General features: G+C 39.3%; 1 protein-coding gene across 1 annotated transcript; it reads right to left on the bottom strand.

Moving 5' to 3' along the window:
* Positions 1-1,814: 1,814 nt before the first annotated feature.
* On the bottom strand, positions 1,815-25,769 carry Ube4A (Ubiquitination factor E4A). The gene is made up of 14 exons (XM_045769828.2): positions 25,623-25,769; positions 22,847-22,985; positions 21,586-21,895; positions 18,996-19,323; positions 16,097-16,317; positions 15,459-15,671; positions 15,060-15,254; positions 13,220-13,917; positions 10,260-10,463; positions 6,761-6,902; positions 4,535-4,636; positions 4,100-4,262; positions 3,502-3,677; positions 1,815-2,346 (listed from the first exon to the last, which is right to left on the bottom strand). The coding sequence occupies exons 2-14, from the start codon at positions 22,972-22,974 to the stop codon at positions 2,146-2,148; spliced, it is 3,081 nt and encodes a 1,026-aa protein (XP_045625784.2). The 5' UTR covers positions 22,975-22,985; positions 25,623-25,769; the 3' UTR covers positions 1,815-2,145.
* Positions 25,770-26,574: the final 805 nt, after the last annotated feature.

Raw genomic sequence — 26,574 nt, 5'->3', positions numbered from 1 at the left:
CTCACCGGCATCCAGTCATATAGACCATTTGGTCACCATTTGGTCCGGGAGACATCTCCCGTCACGCAGGGTGCAGTTGCACCTCCACAGATCTCCAGTATCATCTTTTGATACTGGTAATGGCTCAAAAGGGCCACCACTTACGGGCTATTCATGCCCGTGCCACCTTTTGGGTGGCTTAATCTTCATCAATCAATCAATCAATCCAGTCATAAGAATACACTACGTGCTCTCAGCAGTAACATTACTCTCGCCTCCCCAGGAGACAGTTGCTGTGGCTCAGCAAAGCGTGGTCAGGTACAGCTAGTATATATATAAATTAATAAATACATACACAGGCTGCCCGTCCCCCAACAAAAGACGCTTGGAACTAGCCTCACCCAACTTTTGAAGATGATACATGGGTCGTATGGGAGTGTCATAGGCCGGTCATGGCCCATTCCAGAAATGTTGACTCCTTTAACAACCCCCCGTGATTTTCACGAAGTACGAAATTGAAGAATTGTTATCTGAAGAGTTTAAAGCAGTTTTCCAGATATTCATAATGTTAAATTTTCCGAGATATGTTGGTTCATCAGAGCACCAGACTGTCTTCACTACACTGGCTATCCCAGCAGATCAAGCTGGAGAATCCTGTTACACAACCTAACTTTGGAACAAGGGGGACTAATTGGAATGTTTTGTTCCAGGGGGATGTAAGCAACCAAGCATTTACCTTTAACCAGTCATATCCTGGAACTCCAACACAGGTATATTCCTTACCAGCAGTATGTGACCAAGCCTTCTGATTAGCCTTGGTTTGGTTATCATTGTCAGGTGGCAGCTGATATCAAAAACAAGGCCTGGATTTAAAATGCATCCCTCGGCTCATCCCAGATGTCATTAGAATCTTTTTCTTGTGCAAAAGTTAACTTAATATGACTCCAGTCACATTTATAATGATTTTTGTATATGGGCACAGCATTTCAAGAAATAGTACGAGGCCTTGGGAAAGCAATGAGGTTTCAAGGATTTAGCACGGGAAATGTACTAGTTGTAGTTAAGGCTCCAAATCACGTTTTTGATGATTTTTTGTAGATGACCTCAATATTTCAAGACACACTTGGAGCCTTGGGAAACCTAGAAATTATTTAAAACCAAATTCTATGGTTTGTTTTCATTTTGAATTGGCAAGGTTTTAGTTCACTCAGGTATATCCCTGCTGTCTTTTGAAAATGAATTTTGAGGCTGGGGACACGAGAAATCAGCTTGTGATTATTTTGTATACAATTTCATATGGTAGCTGCCTGTTATATAGGTTCAAATGAAAATCTGCTAAGTGAAATGAGCCCACAGGGCATGTGAAATGCATCCTGGAGGCATCTTCAGTTGCAACGAATTGGGTTTGGTCCCATACTGTTAACTGAATCGAGGTTGTACAGATTATTATTTTACACCGAATATAATTCTATTAATCCTGTCTTAATTTGCTTTAGATAGAAGTACCATCCATGTTTAAAATTCACCATAACTGTACAATGCATATGTAACCTCCACCCTGCTTGTTATTGTAACACACTCATTACTTGCTTAAAAGAAATATTAGGCGGCATAGTTTTTAGCATTTCACCCTGATATAGTTTTAGTTTTGTATACTGTATTTAACTCAATGATTATTAAATAATTGACTTTCCTATCCATTTTTTGTAATTTAGTTCCTGGACTAACAGGAATCTTTTCATATAGCGCAGCTAAAATCCTCATTACAGTTCCCTACTGTTTTTCCTCGTCTCTCACTCACCCGCTCTTAAACAGCAGGTTTAAAGAAAAGATAGTTATAACACAAAATTTATTAAAGATTTTTCCTTACTAATCAAGAGAGGACTGTACAACTAATGTTTACAGTGAATATCACAACATATCAGATACATATTTCTTTAATACAATATTAAACAATTTAATAAACTTTTGAATAATAAACAAAAATAAAACACCAACACCATTAAATTGATGTTGACACTATGATATTTTTGTATTTGCAGTTTTGATATAAAAATGGGTAACAAGTTTTTATATATGGTAACATTATCTAATATATCTAATAGAGGTTTTCAACAGTCATGCACATGTTAAAAAGGGAAAATTAATTTATACTGTATTCCTAGGTTAAGGTGAATCTTTTAACTCCTCCACCTGGGTCTCGGACCTCTTTGCTCTTAATGCACGCTGTTCTATTAACCAGGCAGTTATTCTCTCCTTGAGTTCGGTGTTGGGACGGACCTCCTCCATGTTGAGTGGCTGACGGTTGAAAGGATCTGTCTGGTCAGACAGAAGGTGTCGTGCAATGGTTTGCCGGTCACATGTTAACTATAAAGGAAAGAAATTAGTTATTATAAATTCTGGGATTATCTTGTAATACAGTATATTTATTTGAAAAGTATGGATACATGATATAAAATGTAAACTGTTGATTTTAATGCATTCTAAGGATCAGATCATGGATATAATTTGTTTTGTGCCTTAGTGCATTACAATTCTAAATACTGTAACAGTTTATTTAACTGTTCTCCTACTGTCCCTTCCAGCCATTAGTAATGTTTCTGGTTCAACTGGTATACAGCAAAATGTTTAGAATTAAAATTGTTTTTTGACACGTATTCCTATTTATTTACAAGTGCATTGTGTACTTAAGTATGCAATGTCTGTACAGTGATTGTCCAATCTCTTGGTGAGATGGTTTGTTATTCTTCAGTACACTAGGCTTATCCACCACACAGTTATAGGGAGCTGCAACTCTATAGGACTCCTCTATAAATTCAAAGCTGTGAGCCTACCATGCTCAAAAATGTCTGACATCACCAGTTGCCTGCCAAAATCTGTGAAGGGTGTGATAGGCATTTGTACGCATGAATGCATTCATGTACATGGCTACATATCCTTCCATGGCCTAGATTGTTTGTTCTCTTGCTTGTTGAGATCCGAGTCCAGTCGTGGCTTTATGCGATTCTCCAATCCTTCCAGCAGTCTCTTTCCAAGTACCTATTTTGGAAGCTGTACCATTTGCAGCAGAGCATGTCCAGGTGCTTGAAGCCAGTACAATGATGGGTTCACGGTTTTGTAAGGAGACTTGTCAGAAGACATTACTGAACATGATAAAACCATGAGTTCTCTCTTCTTGGAAAACCAAATTACAGTATTACTATCCACTATTACATCACCACATCATACTTGCCTTCATTCCAATTAATAACTCTGTTAACATATGTACTGTACATTAAGTGGAAAATTACAATGAGAATGCAGGTAAATTGGATAAGTGAATTCATAAGCTAAAATAAAATATTCATACAGTACTACTATTTTAACAACAACATGACCATATGCAGACGAGTCACAACGTGGCTGACGAGTCTACACCCAACCCACACCCCTGAAAATGAAGAACCGACTGTCATCAGTTCTTCATTTTCAGATGTGTGGGTTGGGTGTCAACATGATCATAGTGGCACTGCACTTCCTTACCCTAGATGATGGCAGAATAACTGGGTCAACCATTAAGTGTGACATGATTGGGTCAAGGAACTCCTCTGGGGCATCAGCAGCAATGTCTTCTTCCTCAGCATTAGCTTGTCCAGCCTCCTTCACCTTCTCTGCCACCACCTCAAGCTCTTCCGCCAGTGTTCCACGCCCAATACGACCTAAATAAGTTTGGTAAAATAAATAGAAGGTAAACAAAAAGGACAATGAAAGTAAAGTTAAAATAGTGTAGGAAGCCTAGTAGAAGTGAAATAAATTACTGTATACAGTACTGTTAAAGAAATTACTGTACATCCTTTATCATTATGAAATAGAATGCACGTCAAAATATTTTTGTTTTGTTTACAAGATTGATTTATATAATTGAGCCCTTAAAAATATTAAAATAAATTTACAATAAATACAAATTGTACAATATACAGTGTACCCTCCAAAATCCTGGTCTTGCTATACAATATTTTGTATATCTTAGGTAACACCATTCTTTATTGATCTGAGAACTTGGAGATGCAAAACAAATACAAAACCATTTAGTCAGAGCTTGATCCTGCAAGCTATGAAACAAATGACATAAGTTACTCACATAATACAGCATGGGCTTGAGAAAACAGCTGAGGAGTGTATGACCTTCCATCAGCTGACACGGCAAGACAAAATCCTGCGCTCTTGTAAAGATGAGTGTATATTGTGCATATGTCGAAAACTGTCTCACCAGGACGGAACTCATATTTCTCCATATCCCGTACCTGAAGGTCAGACGTATTACCTACTAATAATGATATTTATAAACAGCCAAATTAAGCTACGTTTACAGGATCCGCTTTGCATTTTTTATTATTTCAATACATGTTCTTACATTTACTTCCACCAAATTCATTTACATGTGACAATATATAAAATAGTTCAAACTAAATTTTTCCACAAGGTGTACAACGAAGGCAGGTTTGATTGAACCTAAAATTACTTGCATGAACATTTCAGTAAACGAAAGAGCAGATGTCAATAAACACTGTATTACCTTAAGGTTGCGTTGCTTTGGGCCCACGAGTGTAGAGAGGAAGTAGTTGAGCATGGCAGCCATGCGGTCGACAAGAGTATTGTGGGTAAACATCTGGGGAATCTGGCAAAATCAATTTGATATTAGTAAGTAATAGTTGCAGTACAATACTCTACCAAGAGACAGCACCGTCAAGATTAACATATTACGTAGTCTGTTAAATAACACACACACTTAGCATTGTGATTAATAGGTGCATTATCTACAGATGGGGTCGCCATCAAATACAGTTTAATATTCAGAAAGCCAGATACCATATATTTTCTTTTACACCTTTAGGCAAAATATTTTTCCAGAGCTATGGCCAATTGGATATTTCCACAACTAACTTCTATATAATATGACCCATGACTCCTCTTATTACACTCCAAGGAAAAAGCTGATATTTTCCTTGTTTTCCCTAAGGAAAGCAATGAAAAGGTTAGTACTACAGTGGACTCCCACTTTCTAACATGACACTGTATTACTTTAGTGAATTTCTTTTTAAACTATGCATCTAATTATTGTTTAATATGAACTCCCTGCATACTTGCCTGCTCATTCTAGCAAAGAGAACCAAGGAGTTTGCTTCCTTCTAGATCTCTAGGGTAACAAACCTCCTTGAGGTTACCTTGAGGTGTTTCCGGGGCCTAGCGTCCCCACGGCCCGGTCGTCGACCAGGATTAGAGTCTATTCCCCAGTTCCCCTAAGCCTGGCTTCCTTCCTCAATAATGATAAACCATAACACCCACTGCAATTCAGTACCCATTAAAGCATGTAATAAGGATAAATACTGAATTATTAGAATGTTATATTTTTTTTATCCAAAACTCTTAACCAGCACTGAGACAAGAACATATGGTAAGATTTTGTTTAAAGGAGAAAAACAACTTACCCTTAAAATGTGCAAACAATAAAATCTTTAATTTTGTTATTTTCCCAAAAATATTAGTTTTTCAAAACTTCACCAGATGTACCTTTTTATATGACAATTAATTAAGGATAATAGGTTTAAAACTGTAAATTCTAATAATTCAATAACATTACATTATACTGTACAATATAAAGCCAGGTCTTACAACCGTAATCTATAGCTGTAACCCCAGGCCTTTATACGAGCCAATATATATATACAAACACATACACACACACACATTCATACATACTGTACTTGGATTATCTAGGGAATATAGGCACTATAGTCATACTAGCTTAGCACTTTCTCCTCATAATTACCTTATCTAGGAAATATTTCACGTGGCCACCCTTTTGGGAATGGTTAATTCCCAAAGGAAACAATTTCCCACAATGTTCCCATCACTATTTATATAAAAATTATCATTAAGGGCACTATTAATAATTAAATATACTAACTTTGTAATTGATTAAATTATTTATAAACACCAGTAACGGAGTATGGTACATGACGTAGACACGTAGAGAGCAGATCGTCACTTAAAAATACAGCAATTTATTGGGAGTAATTTTATCAATGAACAACATGAATATTGTGAATACAATAAACAGACCTATGCAGGGGTAAGGGGGCCCTACCCCCACAGGGGGTCTGTTTATTGTATTAACAAACACATGAAAGGGGGCTTCTCTTTTGCAGAGTGGTAGACGGATGGAACAAGTTATGAGAGGAGGTAGGTGGTGGACGCAAAACCTGTCACTAGATTCAAAGTACTAGTAACATTACAAAGAGTATTGGGAAGATGCGACACCATAAGCATAGCTCTCATCTTGTAACTACAATTGGGTAATTATAATTAGGTAATTACTGTACGAAAAAAGTGAAACCATTAATATTGGGCTGTTTGTACAAATAGGATTGAACTATCCTGCATCCAAATTCTTTAGTGCAGCACACCATGGACATGCAATTAAATAGTGCAGCAGTAAACTGGCCTGCATTTATGAGGATTCATTATGCCTGCATTTATGAGGGTTCATTATTTAAATAAATATTTAATTACTACTTATATAGTAGCCCCTCTGTAGAGAAATTCCCCTCTTTCTAGTTAATATCCAGGGGGATTTATAAAAAAAAAAACTCGCATTTCTGTAAACAAATACATGTGTAAGCGGCGATAAACATGATAAACTTGCGCTATGTGGCAAATATGACAAGTGGTCTATGGCAATATATACTATTTCTAGTCAATTATGGCTTTAACATTTAACAAATGAGTAGTCTTATATTACCTCTTTAGTGAGTCTGATAAGTGTGTGGATGGTGTGTGCTCCAAGCATGTTGTGAAAGCGGGCAAAGAGGGACATGTGCTGGAAATTTCCCTCTCTCTCAGCCCGCTGTGCAGAAGGAAGATTCAACCAATCTCCACTGTCTCTGAAGAATAGAAGAAAAAGGGGTTTCCACACTGCTTAGCCTGATGCTCGGACACAAAATGACTTCCACTAATAAATAAATGTATACACATTATTCACAAAAAATGCTACCCACTGTAACTACAATACCTGTAATTTTAACTATCACAAATTTGCTTAGCCTACGAACACAAGCATTAATGCCCGAGCCAATTATGGTAAACTCTGCAGCTTGTTCAAAAATTCTGTAGCATACCCAACTAAACGAATACTGGGATTCAGTCCCTGAGCTTATTATGCTCCTTAGGGCGCTTTCCACCACTGCTCACAGGATGGGTACAGGGCACTTTATGAATGAAGTAATCTAATCAACCTATTACAACCAAGTACCAGTTGTGACGATAATCTCCTTCAAGAGATTGAGCCTGCTCTTCCCTCCATAATTACGTCGTCACAATTATATAAAACGACTATGGAAGAAATGTCCAACAACGACAACAACACCAGCAAGGCTTGCCAGGGTGAGCAAAACGTATGCAGCCAGCCACCTGTTCGAACCCAAACCACCAAACTACATGTTGATCGCTGCCAGCTCCGCTGATTGGTCGCCGGTCTGGCTGCACCTGCACTCGCCCCCCCATACTACTTGATGTCTGGGGTCGCCCCAACCTCGGACTTCAGAATGTTCAGTGCTCTCGTTGTCACCACTCCTCCCAGCTAGACTCTAGCGTGTACTGAGAGAAGTGGTGGCTTTAAGCCAATATTCCAGCACCTCCCATTTACTTTTATATTGCACTTCTTGTTATTTTGCCTTAACGTAACTTTTCATTGTGTCATTTAATTATTCTTATTATTTTGATTGATTTTATTATAAGAACTTGTTTGTGCATTTTATTCATGTTTTGATTTAATTAACGTAATTAAAATTTCATTGTTAAAGTTTACTTGTGTTTTGTGTGTCTTCTCCTTACCTTACCACAGACGAAGTTCCAGTTTTCTATTTTTTTTTATAACTATGTGACGAGGCCATACCCCTAGCCTTAAACAGCCGAACACCAACGCGTTACCGTCACAAGTTATAAAAAAAAATAGAAAACTGGAACTTCGTCTGTGGTAAGGTAAGGAGAAGACTTGTGATAACTTGTGACGGTAACGCGTTGGTGTTCGGCTGTTTAAGGCTAGGGGTATGGCCTCGTCACATAGTTATAAAAAAAAATAGAAAACTGGAACTTCGTCTGTGGTAAGGTAAGGAGAAGACACACAAAACACAAGTAAACTTTAACAATGAAATTTTAATTACGTTAATTAAATCAAAACATGAATAAAATGCACAAACAAGTTCTTATAATAAAATCAATCAAAATAATAAGAATAATTAAATGACACAATGAAAAGTTACGTTAAGGCAAAATAACAAGAAGTGCAATATAAAAGTAAATGGGAGGTGCTGGAATATTGGCTTAAAGCCACCACTTCTCTCAGTACACGCTAGAGTCTAGCTGGGAGGAGTGGTGACAACGAGAGCACTGAACATTCTGAAGTCCGAGGTTGGGGCGACCCCAGACATCAAGTAGTATGGGGGGGCGAGTGCAGGTGCAGCCAGACCGGCGACCAATCAGCGGAGCCGGCAGCGATCAACATGTAGTTTGGTGGTTTGGGTTCGAACAGGTGGCTGGCTGCATACGTTTTGCTCACCCTGGCAAGCCTTGCTGGTGTTGTTGTCGTTGTTGGACATTTCTTCCATAGTCGTTTTATATAATTGTGACGACGTAATTATGGAGGGAACCGCAGGCTTCGGGGGAGAGTTGTGACGATAATCTCCTTCAAGAGATTGAGCCTGCTCTTCCCTCCATAATTACGTCGTCACAATTATATAAAACGACTATGGAAGAAATGTCCAACAACGACAACAACACCAGCAAGGCTTGCCAGGGTGAGCAAAACGTATGCAGCCAGCCACCTGTTCGAACCCAAACCACCAAACTACATGTTGATCGCTGCCGGCTCCGCTGATTGGTCGCCGGTCTGGCTGCACCTGCACTCGCCCCCCCATACTACTTGATGTCTGGGGTCGCCCCAACCTCGGACTTCAGAATGTTCAGTGCTCTCGTTGTCACCACTCCTCCCAGCTAGACTCTAGCGTGTACTGAGAGAAGTGGTGGCTTTAAGCCAATATTCCAGCACCTCCCATTTACTTTTATATTGCACTTCTTGTTATTTTGCCTTAACGTAACTTTTCATTGTGTCATTTAATTATTCTTATTATTTTGATTGATTTTATTATAAGAACTTGTTTGTGCATTTTATTCATGTTTTGATTTAATTAACGTAATTAAAATTTCATTGTTAAAGTTTACTTGTGTTTTGTGTGTCTTCTCCTTACCTTACCACAGACGAAGTTCCAGTTTTCTATTTTTTTTTATAACTATGTGACGAGGCCATACCCCTAGCCTTAAACAGCCGAACACCAACGCGTTACCGTCACACAGTACACAAATGCAAATTGACAGCTTGCTTTAGTCAATAGTCAAAATGAACAAATTTACCTTTGTAAATTACAATATGTTTGAATCAACAAGCTCCAAAGGAGAAAGGGTTATCTTGAGGTTATCTTGAGATGATTTCAGGGCTTTTTAGTGTCCCCGCGGCCCGGTCCTCGACCAGGTCTCCAACCCCAGGAAGCAGCCCGTGACAGCTGACTAACACCCAGGTACCTATTTTACTGCTAGGTAACAGGGGCATAGGGTGAAAGAAACTGCCCAATGTTTCTCGCCGGCACCTGGGATTGAACCCAGGACCACAGGATCACAAGTCCAGTGTGCTGTCCTCTCGGCCGACCGGCTCAGGGTAAACATAATTCAGAACTGCACGTCAGTCTAATTGTGACATTAAAGTAAAGCACATTACAATATTGAGAGCAATATTAAATTGTGTTATCCTCATCACCCATCACTATCTTTGCCTGTTCTGACTATCTCCTGTTTTCTAAAATATACTTCATCTCACATTTTTAAAGTTGTGTGGTAGTTTTTCTTTGTGTAGTAGCACTAGTCTGAATGTGTCTTACTAATTTCTACCATGTGTTATTTTCTGCACTTCTTTAGTTTAAAAATGTGTTGCATTTTATGACTTCATTGGGCATTGTGTGTGTGTTCCCAGCTCACTTATGTATCATGACAAATAATTACTTTATGTGGTAGCTCCTACACACGTCTCGCCACCATTACCCAACACATACAGGCCTCATTGTCTTATAAGATACAGATACTAGTAAATAAGACAAATATATATCAGACAGTAAACTCATTATCATACATTACAGACAGTATTTGATCGTAGGCAAGGCTTCTATACAACAACAAACAGAACAGGTAGCTACCTCTCTAGTTGAGTTTCTCGAAGTTGTGACATGTATGACAGCCCTTCATCCAACAAGAAAATGGCATCATTTATCAAGAGGTTGACGAAGCGCAGGAATAACGGAGGCTTGGCAGACTCCATGTTTGCCAGAGATTCTTCAGCCAATTCTGTAAACCTTTTTCTGTGTTTTGGCAAGTCCCATAAATATTTTATCACCTCATACCTAGTAAACAAAATAATGACCATGAAATGGTAGAAATTTTAAGAAATACAGTACTGTATATCAAAAAACTATTTCAAAATTATAATGGCCATGTACCAAACAAAACCCATGGGTCACACTCAGTGCTTCATATACAATGCTGGGATTCCAATATAGTACAACACTTCACAACTAAGATATTGGGATATGCTATAGTGAAAAGTTGTACAAAGATGAGACGAGATGGTCTCAAGTCACCAAATTAGAATGGTCATGTGAATACTGTACTCGACAAACTTATGAATGGATAATGACCATATGATCAAAAATGATAATGAACAAACATGACTGTTGGAAATTTCCCAACACTAATACTGTACATCATTTTTGTATTATAATACATCATCATTGTATTAACCGTAGTATTTACTAATAACACTTAACACATAGAATTAATATCGTTGGTGTTTCTATAAGCAAGGCGTATTTTGCCAGAAGTTTACCAGCCCTCATGACGCCGAGCGTCGATAGACTGAAACATGAAGTCTTCCACGTTTGTTGGAAATTTAGAGAGTTCAGTTAATAGTCCTTTCTTTCTAAAATATTGTTCATTATGGAAGAAATAACAGTTTTGCATTCTTATGCGTACTGAACTCTACCATTTAACCAAATTAATTATTACAGTAAATATTACTATGACGTAAAATTAAATACACATCGACCCTTCTCACTTAAGTTGTGCAGTGTTAATTAAATCAATTGCCTCGCGAGAAGAGACATTGTGATTCAATATATTTATTTGTGACGTTAATTTAAGTCGTACTTCCTTATTTCTCTAATTACTAGTAAATCAAATTAGTTTAAGCTCGAGATCGCTATGAGCATCTCTGCGCATGCGTGTTCAAGCAGGAAGGAGAGAGGAAGGCTTCTTTCTGCCACACGACTGCCACGAGCACATGCAGATTTGCAAGCGGCAGCCATTGCAGATAGAACACATGGTTGAACAGTGCTAATAACACTTAATTCTCACGTCTGAGAATACAATTACGTCTTGAAATTAGACCTTCAACAGCAGTGAACGTCAGGGACTAACAGACGTGATATCGGCGAGCTTAAATGTTTCAACAGGCCTACGTTAAGTATTTTTTATATAGAGTGCACTTTATCATAAATTATTACTGTAGGTTATCCACCGTTATGTCATTTACCGACCACAAAACCCACGTTAGTTTCTTTTCATGCTGTTCCTGATTTCTCAGTGAATAGTGGAATAAATCTCTAGCCTAGTCAATTTCTATAAAATTTCTGTGATTGCAGCATGTTGGTGAGGACAAGCAGAGAAATTCTTCCTATACATGCGATTTCCCCTGTCGGTGTTTCATCCACTACTTGGGTGATGTGATCACGTCTACGAGTATTCGAATTCCGAAACGGGTTCATTGAAGTCTTCCTACAGCTAAGCCCCTCCATTCGTTATATCGTAGATAATAGAGTTGCTATGATTAATTCTAATAAAATTTCTGATATATGTATTCTGCCTTTTTTATGCATATTATAATCCAAGAAAAACTACATAAATATTAATACATTGATTGCTTAGTGTGTTGCAATTTTCACACACAAATTTCTATGATTTATTAATATTTCATAGGCATGATTATTTGACTATATTATCATCATATTTGAATCTACATTTAATTTCTAATTCTATAATCTTTTTATGTTGTAATTAACCAACTTGTGACGAACCAGCACCAGTCATTATCCTAGATATATATTTATTTCTAGTAATACCCCCCAAATGTTAAAGTGAGGATTTTAACTCTCAATTAATCATTATCACAGTCCATTCATGCCTTTCAAAATAATTTCCAAATAATTTATCATCCATAGACACTTGTATTTCAGTGTCAGCTTCATGATTCCCTTTATTTGTTTTCCCTCTTTTCTCAAAAGTGGGTGGTCCTTCGAGTTTATCAATTTCTTAATTAAATATTATGACAGTATATTTGAGTTAAAGTTCCCATTTTCCAACAATGACACTAAAGAGGAAAGTATTGAAATATAATTGATGCCCGAAACGCTTTGCGTAATAGTGGCTTTAGGCATTGTATGTACTAGCTCTACCTATAAGTCTACCAATCCTTGTAAAAATTTATTGTATGCATGTACCTTACCTAAATAAAATTGTATTGTATTGTATTGTATAAAGTTAAAATGAATACAATCACAAGCAATATTGGAAATGTCATTAATAATGTTCTTAAAAATAGATGACAGACAATACAAAGTCAAATGATTACTGTATAAATGTAATTATTTATAACCCAAGATTTTAGTAGTACTTCTATATGCAGACTATGAGTCACAATAACATGGCTCGAGATATGATGACTACATCATAAAGTGAAGAAACGAAGTTTCAGTTGGTCCTGGACCATAATCAAGCTGTGTGGTACCTTTACTTCTATACCTGCATACTTTAGCTCCCCACCAGGAGGCAAATGTGTTAAGGCTCTTTGACCACATGAACCTTTTACTCTTTAAGCTCTCGGATACCTTCTCCACCATTTCCTTAATATGTTGCACCACTCTTCCCCTTGTAAAATAAATCAGGCCTCTATGAAACAAGTGTGTGAATCTTCTTATCTATACTACTGAATGTTAGTAGAGGAAAGCAAAATAATTGTTTTCATCTCTTAGAGATTAACACAAAGTTTCTTCTTACTTCACATATGGATAAATATGTTAGCTAACAATATTAGAACAACACTTACATAGGTCTTCTGTAGTTGAACTTCTCTTCAAAGGAAACACTCTGGCCAGTCATTTCAATGCTGACAAACACATGAAGAAGAGCTGGAACAAGCTGTGGCGATGCAGGATGCTTAGTAAATAGCTGTTCTCGGTAACCTGAAAGAAATCCTCCACTAGAACTGCTACTCTCTGGAAGGAGAGTTTCTAAGCATTCTGCAAGGTGGGCACGAAGGTGGGGATTATTCATGCGTTTCGGAGAGCCCATGAATACAACTATGAAAGACATAAGGTGGGGCAATATTAGACTGCCTCCCGTCGAGTCCAAAAGCCCAGCGCTGTATCTCCGAACAGCACTGATGGTCTCTGTAAGTGTCTCTACTAGGAATTCAGGAATACATTGCAGAAAAATGTGTGCATCTGTGTCTTCAGGAAGTGGCACTTTAACTTCATGTAGAGTAGTTGGAGGACTGAGTTGATTGGGAGGGCAAAGAGCCATTTGTACCAGCCATTCAGCAGATGCTGCCAGAAAATGCAATAGGCTTTCAGCCATGTGAGGTTCAAAGACAGCAGCTTTGAAGGAGAGAAGACTAGTGGTGCGTGACTCCATGTGCGAACGCATCATCTCTGTAGCTGGTGACCCTTGAGCCGAGGCATCTTGAAATTCATGTTGCATGCGTCCCAGCTCCTGAGACAACTTGTGAAGTTTCTGCTGAACCACCTGCCAAGAAAATATAAGGCATTTTCAAGGTGTAACTTTATAAATAATTTTTTTTTATGTTTAATAACTAGTGTTCTTGAAGTTCAACAATGCTCAAGAACCTATCCTGTAATTTGACAACCTTTGCTCATTATATAATGCAGTAACTACATCAGAATACTGTAGCAGTGATATCAGAGCTGTTATCAAGTACCAGTACTGCTACATCCTGACGTTACCCTCAATTAATCAAGAAGCCGTTAGTATGAGAAGCCAGAGGATTGACATATAAGGCCGCAGGAGCACAGATCTAAATCATCCTCATGGCAGCTGAGTCAAAAGGAACACAACCTCTGACCAGCCTCAATCTAGCCATTTGACCATGCAGATTTAACTTAGTGCTGCCAACCACAACCTGATGTGGCCGCCATCAGCACTCTCCAGTCCCACATTACGACTCGCCTTGTCATGACACCATTATAATACATCAATCACTGTAACCATTATAGCAAATATATATGCTACTGATCATAGTGTGTTTACGGTCCTACGTATTAGGGAGTTACAAAAGAGCTTAGACAATCTCAGTCTGCAGTTGAATCATCTACAGCACACTGGTGACCCCAGACTATCTCTAACACCCAGCCTTCTGATATTAGCATTATATACTAATATCAGCATTATATACTGTGCCTAAGTCTCCGTGGTGCAGTGGTAAAACATTCGCCCGGCGCTTAAAGGGCATTTTTTTGCCTGGGGGGAGGATTGACTGGGCACCAATCCTTAAATGTAGCCTCTGTTCACTCTGAAGTGAATGGGTACCTGGTTGTTAAATGATTTAGCAGGTCATATTCTGGGGAAAAATTATGATTAAAAGGACATGCCCAAAATACTATGCGTGCTAGTGGCTTTACAAGAATGTAAGAACTTGTATATATAAATAAAATAAAATAAAATAAAAATAAAAAATAAAATATAAGCATGAAACTTAAGTATGTCAAATATAGAAGCTGAATGGTAAGATTCAGTGCTTACATTCCTTGATATGTATCAACTTCTACTATACTTGAGCTTTAGCCATATGAATGTTTGATATACAGTATTATTTTAGTTATATAGTAGAAGCTATTTAAATAGTTCCAAATTAAACTTGTGAAAGTGACCTGTATGCCAAGATGTAGAGCTCGGTGAGTCATAAAAAAGCAGGCACTGATGAAGGAATACTGCTTGGTATGAGAGCGAGGTGAATTATCTGAATGAGGGACCAGTGTGGTCTGTTTCCCGAGGTCTCCTGTGTATGCTCCAGACACTCCATTGTTGCCTCCCACTCGTGGAGCTGCACAATATGTAGGGTCAACCTGCAATGATCAATTATACAAGCACATATAAGCAGTCTTAAACAGAATTACCATGAATTACCATTTATGAACACCATAAATGATGTGTATCATACCATCACATACCAGTACTCTATGTATATGTATCTTAACACTAAATACCAAACTTTTAAAGTCCATGAAAGCATATTCCTCAAACATTTTAAACAATACAATTATAATGACCTTAAGTATTTTGGCAGTCTTAAGATCTTGTGTAAATGGCTGTGCCAGCTGTAACATCACTGCACCAAGATTAATCATAAATCCGTCAGACACAAACGTGGCCAGCTGTAATCCTCCTCCTCCCTGAACATGCCACAAGCCAGCACGCCCACTGTTTGCTGCAAGGCATGATTCTACCCAGGTTAACAACCCCGCCTTGGCCTCTGGTGATACCTGCAATTAAAAACAATAATAATTATCTATTCCCCTAGAAAGCAACATCTATTCTATAAATATCTATAAAATTTTCCGAAACTTACTCTAAAAATTACAATGCCACACATTAGCTCTTACAAATATCTACCCATAATTATTTTGGTGCGTTGCTTTGTATGAAACATGGTTGAAATCCAATCACATTTTCTGAAATTCAGTTTCATATCTGTTACAACCATATACAATTTAAGGAAACATTGAAATTAGTGTCTTGAGCACCGATGCATTTGGCAAAAATGAAATTTCACAATTATTGAACTTTTGCAAGTATTACTTGGTACATTACCCGTATTGCAAGTAATTATCCATCAAAAGAAAAATAATATAAAGCTTCTCATTATCTTTACTTCAGCCTAGAAAAATCTAAATATTTTCCTACAAACCTTAAGCAACATGTAGAAGATTTTGTAAACCCTTGAATTTATATTATTCTGGGCCAGCCATATGCTGTTCTCTGTGTCCTTGTGCACCTGGCCTGGCTGTGATGACGGCTTCTCAAAGAACTCGTACTGTGCAGCTACATGTTTAGGAAGGCATGACAAGGAGAGCAAGCTGCCCAGGGGTGTATGCTGATAAGCTCGACCAGTCTTGTCCTGATTTACCTCTGGGAAATAAACAAGAATTAAGTCTTCTGAATACTTCAAATTCTAACATGCTTCATACATAAACATACAAGGTTACAATAAGACAATAGTAATATTTTACATAATCTATTATGCAATGTTCGGGAAAATCCCTGAACAAAATGGCTCAAGTAACTACTGTTCTGCATAATATATAATATATATGGTAGAGGTTTGCCAATAATCTAAACTAATAAGAACCAGACTTGTCAGATCATCAGATTAGTACTTAGAGAATATTAATTTTCAATATTTGTTTAAATATGTATACAGTACTCATACTAGAAAATATAATTTGAGCACATTTAAATACCATAATAAAAAATTCCCAACAATTATAAAGATGCATAAATGGGACAAATAGCCCCCCCCCCCAAAAAAAAATTAATTTATTGAATTATTCTTCTCCAGATGGCAAATAAAAGACTACTTCATGTATAATTACAGGTATTTGAAATTACTTTGGAAAATTATCAAATGTATGAAAAGCTGACAAAAGTCATTTATCGCGTGGAAAATAATGCCCCGCTATCTTTAGAACAAGAAAAACTCACATATTATTTAAAGCAGGAAAAGTATGAACATCCATGATAAATGCTTGCCAAACTCAAGAAATCATCAAATATACCTTAAAATAGAAATACAAGTACAGTAAACAACAACAACCGATTTAAAAATCAATGAATACATCACTATGATAACTGAATATCTTAACATGACCACCACATACATAAGAAAATATAAATAATAACTCCATGTGTTGATTACAATCATTCTAAACCCTAGTCGCCTCAAATACAGTACAACAATTCCCTGAAGGCATAAGAATCGAACCCTCTTCAAAACAAAACATGACATGACAAATCTCGGATACAATATTTTTTATACTGTTACGTAATCTCCTGCTTAGGCAGTAGATCCTGCCTGTTCCCTCTACCGCCTATTCACCAACGTATCTGCATGCTTCAACTGTAACGACAACAACAATACGTGCTCAAGTGTATTGAATGTCTAGACAGAACCCCCCCTATCTCCACCTCATAGTACCCAAGACACCTGGACACCTGCTGTCTGGGCAGGGGCCCAGTCGCCACTCACTAACTGCTTGTTTAACTGCCGGCCGATGGTTACCTACAAGATTCACGCCATCTCTGACGCCATTCATCCATCCATCCATCCACACACACACACACACACACACACACACACACGTAAATGATCTCCCGGAGGGTATCGATTCATTTCTCTCAATGTTTGCGGACGATGCTAAAATTATGAGAAGGATTAAAACAGAAGAGGACTGTTTGAGGCTTCACGAAGACCTAGACAAGCTGAAGGAATGGTCGAACAAATGGTTGTTAGAATTTAACCCAACCAAATGTAATGTAATGAAGATAGGTGTAGGGAGCAGGAGGCCAGATACAAGGTATCATCTGGGAGAGGAAATTCTTCAGGAGTCAGAGAAGGAAAAAGACTTGGGGGTTGATATCACGCCAGACCTGTCTCCTGCAGCACATATCAAGCGGATAACATCAGCGGCATATGCCAGGCTGGCCAACATACGAACGGCATTCAGAAACTTGTGTAAAGAATCATTCAGAACTTTGTATACCACATATGTCAGGCCAATCCTGGAGTATGCAGCCCCAGCATGGAGTCCATATCTAGTCAAGAATAAGACTAAACTGGAAAAGGTTCAAAGGTTTGCCACCAGACTAGTACCCGAGCTGAGAGGTATGAGCTACGAGGAGAGACTACGGGAATTAAACCTCACTTCGCTGGAAGACAGAAGAGTTAGGGGGGACATGATCACCACATTCAAGATTCTGAAGGGGATTGATAGGGTAGATAAAGACAGTCTATTTAACACAAGGGGAACACGCACAAGGGGACACAGGTGGAAACTGAGTGCCCAAATGAGCCACAGAGATATTAGAAAGAACTTTTTTAGTGTCAGAGTGGTTGACAAATGGAATGCATTAGGGGGTGATGTGGTGGAGGCTCACTCCATACACAGTTTCAAGTGTAGATATGACAGAGCCCGATAGGCTCAGGAACCTGTACACCTGTTGATTGACGGTTGAGAGGCGGGACCAAAGAGCCAGAGCTCAACCCCCGCAAACACAACTAGGTGAGTACACACACACATATATGGGTGAATGACATCAGGGATGGCGCAAACCTTGTAGGTAACCATCGCCGGGGGCCGTACCCGGAACCTTAGGACTACGAATCCCGAGCTCTGTGCACTCAGCAGTCAGGCCCTATCATAAACATAAAACATTCATGTTATGGATAACATAAAATCTGACTTTCTTCACAATGAACAGTGAGGCACATACAATCAGCCATCACCTAAACCTTACTAAGCCACAGAATAGAACCTGAGAAAATATTATTATTCTCTCTAAGATATAAACAATTGGAGTAACTTACCCCATTGAAAGAAAAGTGTAAATTAAAAGTACACAAGGAAACCCTAAAGACAAAATAAAGAGGGACTATATGCAAGTCGCATGCTTTCTGTCACAGGGCCACTAGAGATTTTGACTAACTGATAAATATAGAAACAATAAATGCATATAAAGATATATACTAGACACTAATACCTATGCTAAATGGATACTATTATTGAATGCATACAGATCATTTTCCTTACTTTCTGGGGTCTTGATGATGAGATTTGCAAGGAATGGCGAAGCAGCATAAAAGTCTAATATGTTCACCAACTGGTAATTGACTGTCATAAGTGAACACTGTTCAAGCTGTTTGGTGATATCAACAATGAGCTGTTCAAATAGTAGAGGTGGTGTTGCTCCTTGATCAGCTAGGTGTTCAATTAGATTACTAGCAAGGTCCTCCACTGCAGATTCCTGACCCAAGCCCTTCAAGAGAATCTGACGTAATTGTCGGTCAGGGTACTGGCCACGGTAGAGCTCTGGCTGCTCCAAGGCTGTGGCAAGGTTGGTTATCACAGCTCCCTGGACCTGTAATGCCATATAATTATTATCTTTCCTGTAAATATAGCAAAACTTCATGAAAACAAAGGAAAACAATTAAAAAGGGTCATATTTACTTAGGATCCAATAAGTTTTAAGTACGTACAGTATAGGTAGTATACAATTTACAATATTGGATTTCTTCCAGCCCTTAATCTCTGCAGAAATTTTCACACTAAACAAAAATGTTATTTACACTCAATATACACCAAGTACTCTAAAGGTTCTCTGCTGTATTTGGAAGGTGTCTGCCATGTTTGTAATACATACTATTGATGCCTTATGAAGATACTCCGATTCATTGTGTTAGCTCACCTGCTGCAATGAAGAATAGGTAGCTTGAGAGGTGGTACTACTACTGAAATAGTTTGACAGTAAGGCTTCATGTTCTTTCATTCATCACCTAAGTGAAGCTTGTCATCATCAATGAATACCATTTTGATTTATAGTTTAAATTTTATCCTAACTGTACCAGGGAAAGTGCTATATGGGCAAGTAATGGAGATAGCCCAGCTAAGGTGAATAGGTATGAAGTAGAAATGGCAGTGATGTGGCATCAAGTTTTGAAAGAGAAATTGTGTGGTGATGGGAGGTATGATGTCATTTCTGCAATGGGATCCTGCCAGGCTTACACAACTGCAGGCAAAAACCCAGCTCAAGGTATCAGAACCAATCACATCCATGGGTGGTAGAACCAGGAGTGGGTGGGATTGTTTTAAGCTGTGACATGTGATGATGCAGTGGACAGTAGGATAGATCCCTTCAGCCGAATGAAGGAAGTGATGCATAGGATTGTGGGATTTGAGGGATGAGTCGAGATTGAAAGTCTTATTGTGAAAGGGCTACTCAAGAGTAGTAGTGGATGCTAAAGATCTAGATAGAAAATATTCTGTCCCAACTCGGGGTTTGATGTATGTTGGAGAGGCCATCATTGGAATGGGACCGGAGAGAGAGAGAGGGGGGGGGGGGGGGGGGAATCTCCATGTTGTGAGTGGAGAAAAGGGCCAAGAAAGCCAGCTTTATTCATCTAGAGAAACATCTGCAGCAAAGGTGGTTGTTCCAAGGGCACTGGACCATACTGGTTCTTATCAAGTCATGCATGTACTTGTGGGGTGTGCTGCCATGTCATGTTGGACTGCTTGTTGCAGTGATTATAAATGAAAAATGTACTATAAGTAAGGGAGGGACTGGAATTGGTGATATTCCAGGAAATAATGATCATCGAGCGAAAAAAAGTGGTTTTACATGAAACGTTAAGTGAGGAGTAAAGTAGTGTTCCAGTGACTGGTGAACCACAAGGCTAACAAGACTGCAAACCAAACATGACAGGGCTGATCTCATCGAAATATGAGGGAAGAAAAAAAATTGACGAAGAAAGAGCAGGCAAGGAACATGTTGTAAAAAAAACTGTCAAACAGCAAGAGTGGTGGCAGTGCTATTCGGGCACTCAATATTTTTTTTTCCGGACAAGCGGATTATAACAGCTTTCACAGGTTTGTTAGTACTGGCATAAAATGGTTATAGGATGGTGTGCTACTTGCAGCTTAGTACTCGAAATAATTGGATAAAAACATAGGCTCATATTATATATAATATGACACTGTATTTTGGGTTGACTATTATGGTCCAGGCGAATCACTGACATGTAGCATAGTGTACACAGCTTCCCAGAAAACATTTTGTTTTCTGGAAAGCTATATATAAAATTAAAATGTTAATAATGTTCAATAAAAAAAGCCTTGAGGTTACACTGCATGTTTAGTGGTTTAAACCATGCATGAGAAAATACTGAAGCCATATGATAGAACTGAACCCACATCTCTGAGCTCCTTCAGAGGTGTGAAGGAGTTCATGAAGGTCCATGAAGGTTGTGAAGGTTCACAAATGGACCACGATGGGCTTAAAGTACCGAATGGTGCCTTCCAAACTCCAAGTCAGTCAAGTAGTACTTTTGCCCGAGATACTTTTAAAAGCTCATCACGGTCCAGTTGGTGTTACATGTGCCAGAAGAGTTCAGGGATGCAGGTTTGATTCCCTCATATGGCTTCAATATTTTTTCATAAATATACTGTACCATGCTCTTGTGACTTCATTGGAATTCTGCATTAACCAAATTAAGCTAATTAAAAATCCTACATTGTGGTACAGGTATGCATAACAAAATATTAGTACATAAAATTAATTGCAGACAGCAACTGGAACCATTGAAGGGTTAACAATACAAATTTATCAGCAAACTGTTGTACTCGCCTGTCTGGCCACTTTGGCAAATGGCTTGTCTCTGGCAGCCCAACATCTCCCATACACTTCACTCAGGTATACAACCACTTCCACTCTTCCAGCTTCTTCTCTTCCCTCACCCCCAAGTCCTACTACATGTGTATTTGGATTTTCTAACAGTAACCGCTCAAATAGCACAAGCTGAAGTGTGTCCGTAGTGAGGTTTTCAGTGTCTGTTAGCAGCACCCGAGGGGAGGCGTATGGTCCTGGTCTGGTCGTCACTAGCAGCAAATCCTCAAGGAAGTCAGTTGTGTTTTCCTCATTGTTGTTATTCGTTGGTCTGTAAAGTACATTGAATGCAAATTTAAAATAAAACAAAAAGCAAATACAAATATAGAAAGAATGGGATGGGGGTTATCCAGAGACGATTTCGGGGCTCTAGTGTCCCCGCGGCCCGGTCCTCGACCAGGCCTCCACCCCCCAGGAAGCAGCCCGTGACAGCTGACTAACTCCCAGGTACCTATTTACTGCTAGGTAACAGGGGCATTCAGGGTGAAAGAAACTTTGCCCATTTGTTTCTGCCTCGTGCGGGAATCGAACCCGCGCCACAGAATTGCGAGTCCTGTGCGCTATCCACCAGGCTACGAGGCCCCCTCGTAGGGTGTCGTAGGACAATATAAAACCTACATTGGTAGGAGCTTAGTTCCCTCATTTGCTTTGTTATTTTTTCTCAGGCTATGGGTCTTCTATCCAACTAGGAGGTACCCATCTGTATTTCAATAAATATATATATATGCTGCACCTGTATGTGCAAGAATAATCAAACATATGATACAGTTTTACAACAGTAATAAACTCAATATGAGCACTATTGTGTAAATAGCCAAATAAAAAAAAAATGAGACTATATATACACGTAATCGATCCGTTGTGTGGTATCATTAATATACTATGAAATATAATTTGACTAGCACTATGAGTACAGTACTGTACATTATATTATAATAATGCTTACACAACTTGGTATTTTCTACATCATTGCTAGTACAGTACTGTACTTGCCAACAAAAAGTGCACAATACATACTGCAGTAACAAAGTTTACAAATACAGATAGAGTACAGTACTTTAATAACCGAAGACCACCAGACATTTAAAGAAAAACTTCTCAATGTTATTTGAAGCAAGTACTGGCCAGTTTTTAAAATCAACATCATCAACAACAACAACAATAATAATACTGTATATTATCAGTACTTGCAAAACGGCTTTGAAAATTTTACAGCAGCTACCTTCTGGGTGCATCTACGAGTGGCTTTTGGTGAATGTGAAATTCCTGCTGTTGCTTGCTGAACTGCTCTGCATCCTTCACTGTGCAGAAGAGTGCAGCAAAGGGATTATCTTGCAACTTCTCTGACATCTTGCAAGTCTCTGAAATGCAATTAATGATTACAACCATGTCAATGTAGCCACTTTATTTTTTTTTTTTTATTTTTTTTTTTTGAGATATAAAGAGTTGTTACATTCTTGTACAGCCATTAGTACGCGTAGCGGTTCGGGCAAGTCCCTGGAATACGATCCCCACCGCAAAGAACCGTTTTTACAACCAAGTACCCATTTTACTGTGGAGTTAAACAGAGGCTTCAGTTAAGGATTTGCGCCCAGTAAATCCTCTCCGGCCTGGATATGAACCCATGACAAAGCGCTCGCGGAACGCCAGGCGAGTGTCTTACCACTACACCACGGAGACTGGTGAATAATATGAACATTAATAAGGAATACAGAATACAGTATAGAGAAAAAGGGTTTATCAGAAGAGACATGATGTGTTTCAACTTATGACCTCCCATTATCAGGAACAGGATGCCTGTTAGGCTTTCACTGTCCCCTAGGCCAACTACAGACAACCTCACCTAGGATGCAATCCACAACAGTCATATAACTACTAGGTATCTATTTTTTCCTAGTGAACAGAGCCATGATGTGAAATATACACACACACAGTAATTACACTATGAAACAACATACACAACCACTACAATTAAATTCATCACTAGGCTTATGTTCACCATATGATCCAGTAGCAAACAATATATTGCATGTGTACTGTACTCTTAAAATATATTTAGTCAGCTGCCAGATAAATAAATCCTAAAAGTGAAATGCAGATCCCGTTCCGTGCCACGGAGATCAGAGCTCACGAGTGAAACATGCCAGTTTCACAATCACTTCAGAAATTTACATTTGCACGTTTCAATTTTCTTCAGGTATTGAGTGTTGTGTAATTGTGTATCCTGTATTTCTCTAATAGGTCTTACACAATTTGAAAGTCAGGAAGTATAGTCGGGATAAGTCGAGCATCTGATTATCTGGGCCTAATAAACCCACTGCTCCCGCATCAGCAAAGAGCAAAACTACCGTACAAAAATGCCAATACTATATCTCGAGTGAAGTACTGTACACTCCAAAATTATACCGAGGCACCAATGGTATCCAATATGAAATGGCTAAAATAAAAGTGCGAACCTGATCGTCATTACAAAATTCTTAATGGTAAAAGAATATAATTATCAAATGTATGGAATGATGTACACATATATATTTTCTTTTCTGGCAAATATACAGAACTGTTAATTAAACCTTTTGCTGCAAGAAGCATTCGATGTCACTTGACAAGATCATGTCTCATTATTTCAAATGCGACCGCAAACTCCTGCCAAGAAGTTCCACATCTTATTAAAATCCACTTAAAATTATCTGTTAGATTAAGGACCTGCCCGAAACGCTGTGCGTACTAGTGGCTTTACAAGATTGTAAATACTATGCTATGTATTCTCTCAAACCCAATGTGCCTTCTTGTATATAAATAAATAAATTATAGTGCTCGGCCAGATCCCTCTTGAAGGTAAAACAGCTTTTGAGGTAGTAGCTACTACAGTCTACAGCTGCCATCATGAAAAACATCAAGTAGTGGCTCTTAAAACCTGGAAACCAATTGTCATGTAATTTTGTTGCATCTTCGTAAATGGGTTTATTTAATTTTATATTATATTTGGTCCATAGTAAGACAGTGAAGGATCACTGTAGCCACTGAAGGCTCAGGTGTAGGGCTGTGTCCGGGCCTAGCTAGCCTGGCCCAGCTGGACCACGTCTGTGTCCGGGCCCAGCAAGACCTTGACTGTGTCCCCAGCCAGACCTTGACTGTGTCCCCAGCCAGACCTTGACTGTGTCCCCAGCCAGACCTTGACTGTGTCCCCAGCCAGACCTTGACTGTGTCCCCCAGCCAGACCTTGACTGTGTCCCCCAGCCAGACCTTGACTGAGTCCCCAGCCAGACCTTGACTGTGTCCCCAGCCAGGCCTTGACTGTGTCCCCAGCCAGGCCTTGACTGTGTCCCCAGCCAGACCTTGACTGTGTCCCCAGCCAGACCTTGACTGTGTCCCCAGCCAGACCTTGACTGTGTCCCCAGCCAGACCTTGACTGTGTCCCCAGCCAGACCTTGACTGTGTCCCCAGCCAGACCTTGACTGTGTCCCCAGCCAGACCTTGACTGTGTCCCCAGCCAGACCTTGACTGTGTCCCCAGCCAGACCTTGACTGTGTCCCCAGCCAGACCTTGACTGTGTCCCCAGCCAGACCTTAACTGTGTCCCCAGCCAGACCTTGACTGTGTCCCCAGCCAGACCTTGACTGTGTCCCCAGCCAGACCTTGACTGTGTCCCCAGCCAGACCTTGACTGTGTCCCCAGCCAGACCTTGACTGTGTCCCCAGCCAGGCCTTGACTGTGTCCCCAGCCAGACCTTGACTGTGTCCCCCAGCCAGACCTTGACTGTGTCCCCCAGCCAGACCTTGACTGTGTCCCCCAGCCAGACCTTGACTGTGTCCCCCAGCCAGACCTTGACTTTGTCCTGGTCCAGCTGGACCAGGTCTGTGTCATCCCCGATACATAGAAGTGTGTACACAGCCTATACACAGGGGGACCCCCACATAACACCTTCCTGACCACGTCCCCTCGTCACCCTCTCTGCCCTATTAGTGCTGGAGGGAGCAGAGGAGGCGGGCGGACACCTACACATGTGACTGTGAGTCAAGACGGGTGGCTGAAGGTGAGGAAAGTGTCAGTAATTACGCGAGACAGTCATCTTCCCCGTCCGGGAAGTGACGGCAGACTGAGTGACGTGTCGTCTGCACTCCCTCCTCCACTCACCCCTTCGTACACGGCTACTTACATCCATGTATGCTAATTTAACAAATGTTTATGTAACAGATAAACTTATTTTGCTATTTTAGTTTCTTTGTACACCGTAGTTATACAGTATACTTCATACATTCTTAAAATATCTCATGGGCTATGTTGCGTGTTAATATTCGTATACGAATGGTCTGGAGTGAGTCCACAGGGCCAAGAGCACTGCTGGCCAGGCATGACGGGGCGGATCTTATTTATTTATTTATTTATATATATACAAGAAGGTACATTGGGTTTGTGAGAATACATAGCATAGTATTTACAATCTTGTAAAGCCACTAGTACGTGCAGCGTTTCGGGCAGGTCCTTAATATAACAGATAATTTTAAGTAGGTAAAATTAGGTAGGTAGGTTAGATCTCATCGAAACTGAACAATTTGGAGGGTATTGATACAGACAACGTTGATAAAAAGTCAGATGTGGCACTAATAAAGAACAATGGATTCAGGCTCAAGAAGCCACAATGAACGACAGAAAATAGATTTGTTTTCACCCACAGGGTTATAAACGCATGGAACCGCCTACCTGCCGAAGGCGTAAATAATTAGATTCAGATTCTTTACTCAGGTAAAGGTACATCCATTGAGTTACATAATGATGGATTTAAATATAGAGATAGTACATGCAATACCTAAAGCCACATGTACGCATAGCGTTTCGGGCATGGAAATAATAATAATTGTGTTCCAAACACTAAACCAAATGCCAAAACACTGCAGAATTTTTAAAATCCATCAGGACAAATGGGAGAAGGGCAGAGTTGGACATTTCCTGT

Source organism: Procambarus clarkii, chromosome 92 (genome assembly GCF_040958095.1).
Source record: "Procambarus clarkii isolate CNS0578487 chromosome 92, FALCON_Pclarkii_2.0, whole genome shotgun sequence".
In the NCBI taxonomy this organism is placed as follows: domain Eukaryota; kingdom Metazoa; phylum Arthropoda; class Malacostraca; order Decapoda; family Cambaridae; genus Procambarus; species Procambarus clarkii.
Note: the sequence above shows the minus strand (reverse complement) of the source record. Positions and strands in the feature narration are given on the sequence as shown.